Source organism: Glycine soja, chromosome 16 (genome assembly GCF_004193775.1).
Source record: "Glycine soja cultivar W05 chromosome 16, ASM419377v2, whole genome shotgun sequence".
Lineage (NCBI taxonomy): Eukaryota > Viridiplantae > Streptophyta > Magnoliopsida > Fabales > Fabaceae > Glycine > Glycine soja.
The window spans coordinates 3,054,801-3,058,096 of record NC_041017.1 but is presented as its reverse complement, the minus strand read 5'-3'; the positions used below and the strand labels follow the sequence as shown (position 1 = coordinate 3,058,096).

The 3,296-nt window shown below is 36.8% G+C and overlaps 1 protein-coding gene across 5 annotated transcripts; it reads right to left on the bottom strand.

The window, feature by feature from the left end:
* Window positions 1-464: 464 nt before the first annotated feature.
* Window positions 465-2,584, bottom strand: LOC114390634 (ubiquinone biosynthesis protein COQ4 homolog, mitochondrial-like). Of its 5 annotated transcripts, none has more exons than XM_028351440.1 (3): window positions 2,351-2,584; window positions 1,665-1,878; window positions 465-1,162 (listed from the first exon to the last, which is right to left on the bottom strand). In XM_028351440.1, the coding sequence occupies exons 2-3, from the start codon at window positions 1,845-1,847 to the stop codon at window positions 671-673; spliced, it is 675 nt and encodes a 224-aa protein (XP_028207241.1). In that variant the 5' UTR covers window positions 1,848-1,878; window positions 2,351-2,584; the 3' UTR covers window positions 465-670. The 5 variants fall into 5 exon arrangements, with proteins under 5 accessions (XP_028207241.1, XP_028207242.1, XP_028207243.1 ...); XM_028351441.1 differs by having other exon boundaries at window positions 2,386-2,584; XM_028351442.1 differs by having other exon boundaries at window positions 2,390-2,584.
* Between the last annotated feature and the right edge of the window lie 712 nt (window positions 2,585-3,296).

Here is a 3,296-nt window from a genome sequence, read left to right as displayed (position 1 = left end):
TGTAATTCATGTAGTAAATGCTGGGTCCGTTCAATCTGACATATGGGCTGACTAAAAGGACCAAAACAATAGCAAATCAGAGTGAGGCTTGGGGTTCGTGTGAGCTTGTAAATGAAGAGATGAGATACCTGCCTTCACTTGAATGATTTGGGGTAGGATTCCAAGTTCTGAAGTAATAATAGGTTAGTGTTTGAAAATTTGAAGCAATGGGTTCAGAATCTTCAGAAATATGTAATTTGATATTAAGTATTTAAGTTTGGATGCAGTTCAACAAATCACTTTAGTAAATCAGTTCAGATAGCCGAATTGTTTTTTTTAAAAAAAATGGTTTGGTTATTAAATTGTTTTAAGTTTGTTTTTTGTGGTTTGATTCTGTGTGGTTTGGTTCACAAGAGGCTTTTGCACACCTCCTAGTTGATAAGATAAATAAATCCAGTGACTACAAGAAGCACTATAACAGGATATGTTGAAAAAAATAGAATGTGATGATAAGTTTATTTTGCTGATCATATGATCAAATCCAACCTATACAATGCTCATTGACTAAATATTAGAGGCAAAGCTTGTACACTGGATTTTATTCCATGATTTTGATTGCAAAACTCTAGCACACTGCTATTATCCAGAAAACTAAATAGGAGTACAATTTATCTGGTCTGAATACATACGGCTAATGAACAGTGGGAGCAGGAACAATTTGCAGTTTTCGGCGAACATCTTCCAAGTCTTCATCAAAATGCCGCTCATAATATACACACATAAGATCAGTGGATTGCATGCCAGCATGAATGGCCCAGGGGAAGTAGTGATGATAAAACAATTTTCTCTGCTTTTCACTGAATCTAGCCGTGCCCCCTATAACGGACAGCAGACACATAGGAAGGCCCATCTGCTCAAACTCAATAACCTTCAGTGCTGTCTCCCCAATCAAGTTAGTAGGAAGGTCAAAAAGGGTGTGCCAGAAGTCATGCACTTCACGAGCCCGCATGGCTACATAGGCTAGTTCATCTGTGTCCATGAACCGCACAGGAGGTCGATCATCTGGTGAAAAGTTCCTAGATCCCATAAACCTTGCATAGGCAGCACCAAAGGTGTTTGCTGGCAGGTCCCAAGCATGTCCTACTTTTGCAGAAACAACACGAGGGCGCTCCAACAGTACAGCCTATCAATCAGGAATATGGAAAAAAAATGATTGGTTTTTGCTGTGATATAATTGTATGTTCCACCAAGCAAAGTAAGAATGCCAATTATTTTAGTGATAACTATTTATAATCACTTTTATCAGTAGGTTCAGGGGCAAACCATCCCCTCATCTTAAACTCTTTGTTACACCAAAATTAATAAACTTAGTAAATAGTTCATGCACTTCTACATTGTCATATAATCACAAATCACCATGTATGATAAATTTGTTGATTTAAACAATAACTACCTTAAAAGTTATATCAATCATGATTTCTAATTAGTTAACTATGTAAAACTTTTTATTCTTTCAGTGCATAGACATTAAACTTATAAACTATTGTGATTGCATGCCACCGAGCATCCAAAAGAAAAAGTGTTTTAACTAAAGGGAACTCAACATTCAACAACACAACACAGGCAAGGAGAACATCAACATAAACCAAAAACAAATAAGAGTAGAACAAGATAAACTGACCCACCCTCCCTTCAGGGGAACTCTTCATCCTCTGAAGAACTCTCTCAAAAGCAGGCTTTCCAGTTGTCTCACCAAGAGCTGCTATCAAATCCGCTCTTCGAGGGTCCAACAACGCCCCCACCGCCGAACCCACTGCCACAGCTGCCTGCTGCCATGTCTTCAGCCGGATTCTACCACCTTCTATCATTGCAAATAACTAACTACCTACCTTTGCCAATCTGAACTAACACAAACACAAACACAAACACATCATTATTTTCAGAAAGCCAAGCAAATTCATCAATTGTGATTCAACTACCGTTGAGAATAAACAAAACCAAATCAGCAAGAATGATAAACATTAACATTGACATTTAACATTAACAAGAACGAAAAATATGAGGAACCAAAACCATTAGTATGGAATTAATTATAGGAACCTTAAAAACCATAAAACTTCAAACAACAGCCAAATACAAACAGCGATTATCAACCACGCAAGTCTAAAAAGTTTACCAGCAAAAAAAAAAAATATCATGACATGTAAACCTAATCAAACACTTCCAGCGCATGAAACCAAAGAAAATCATCGGTTATCAGATTAATTACCAAAACGACACAGAAAAAAAAGAAGAAAATAAAAACCCTAATTCCTTCAAGAAACAAAAATAGAGAGTTTATTAGAAGCAAAGAGTGAAGGATGGCGATAACTGAAAGAAGAATGAAAATGAGGGGAAAGTTTTGACTTTCGAGAATGAAGAAAACTCTGTCTCGCCTGATTCCAAGGATGCAGTTTTAGAGAGAAGAAGCAAAAGCAAGCATTTTAGAGAGATCTCAGTTTCATATGGTTCTAATAAATCTTCATCCCCCTCGCTCACCAACGACGACGGTGATTCCTCGGAGAAAGAGATCAAATCGCGTAGCATATCATCCAAGAGTAAATTGTTCTTTAAATATTCTTTGGGTACAGGAAGCAAAGAAGGTGTAGGAAGTAAAATTCTCATAGTTATGAAACCTAGATAGACCGCAATCTCGATCATCTTGGGGCTGTTACTTCCTGCACCCCAACTTGCTTCCTGCACCCATTTTAGATTTTTTTTTTTTTACATTTTGAATTGGTCATTTTGGAATGTTAAAAAAAGGGTACATTTGGTAATGTAATTTTACTCTCCAGATTGTCCATTCCAGAAGTCATATAGGAGGTGTTGGAAGCAACTTGGCAGGTGGAGGAAACAATAGCCTCATCTTGGTCGAAGACTATATGTGAGTCGCTTGATCATTAATCGCCAAACAAAATGTAGCTAAAAAAATTGAAGAGATAAGGCTGATAATATCATAATACTAATTTGTAAACAATGTCAAGATCTCCAATCATATCGAAATCTTCAAATAGAGAGATTCTTATGAACACCGAGTGAAAGACAACCTAAGTATTTATAGTTCTACAGCATTTAATGTGGCTCTTCATTAATTGCCTTCCACCTAACCACTACATTTTCGTGCTAATTGTTGTCATAGATGTCGAAAGACAAAGGTGACAAACATAGTTGACAATGACATGACACATGTTGAACAATACAGCGTTCGAGGATTTCTTAACACTCATTGTACCTAAAATTTCTTCTTCGTACTAACCTTGACTGTATTTAAAGCCACA

Coding starts and splice junctions, on each gene's coding strand:
- LOC114390634 (XM_028351440.1), bottom strand. CDS start 1,847: ATGATAGAAGGTGGTAGAATCCGGCTGAAGACATGGCAGCAGGCAGCT. Junction 1,163..1,664: donor AGAGTTCCCCTGAAGGGAGG/GTGGGTCAGTTT, acceptor CCTGATTGATAG/GCTGTACTGTTGGAGCGCCC.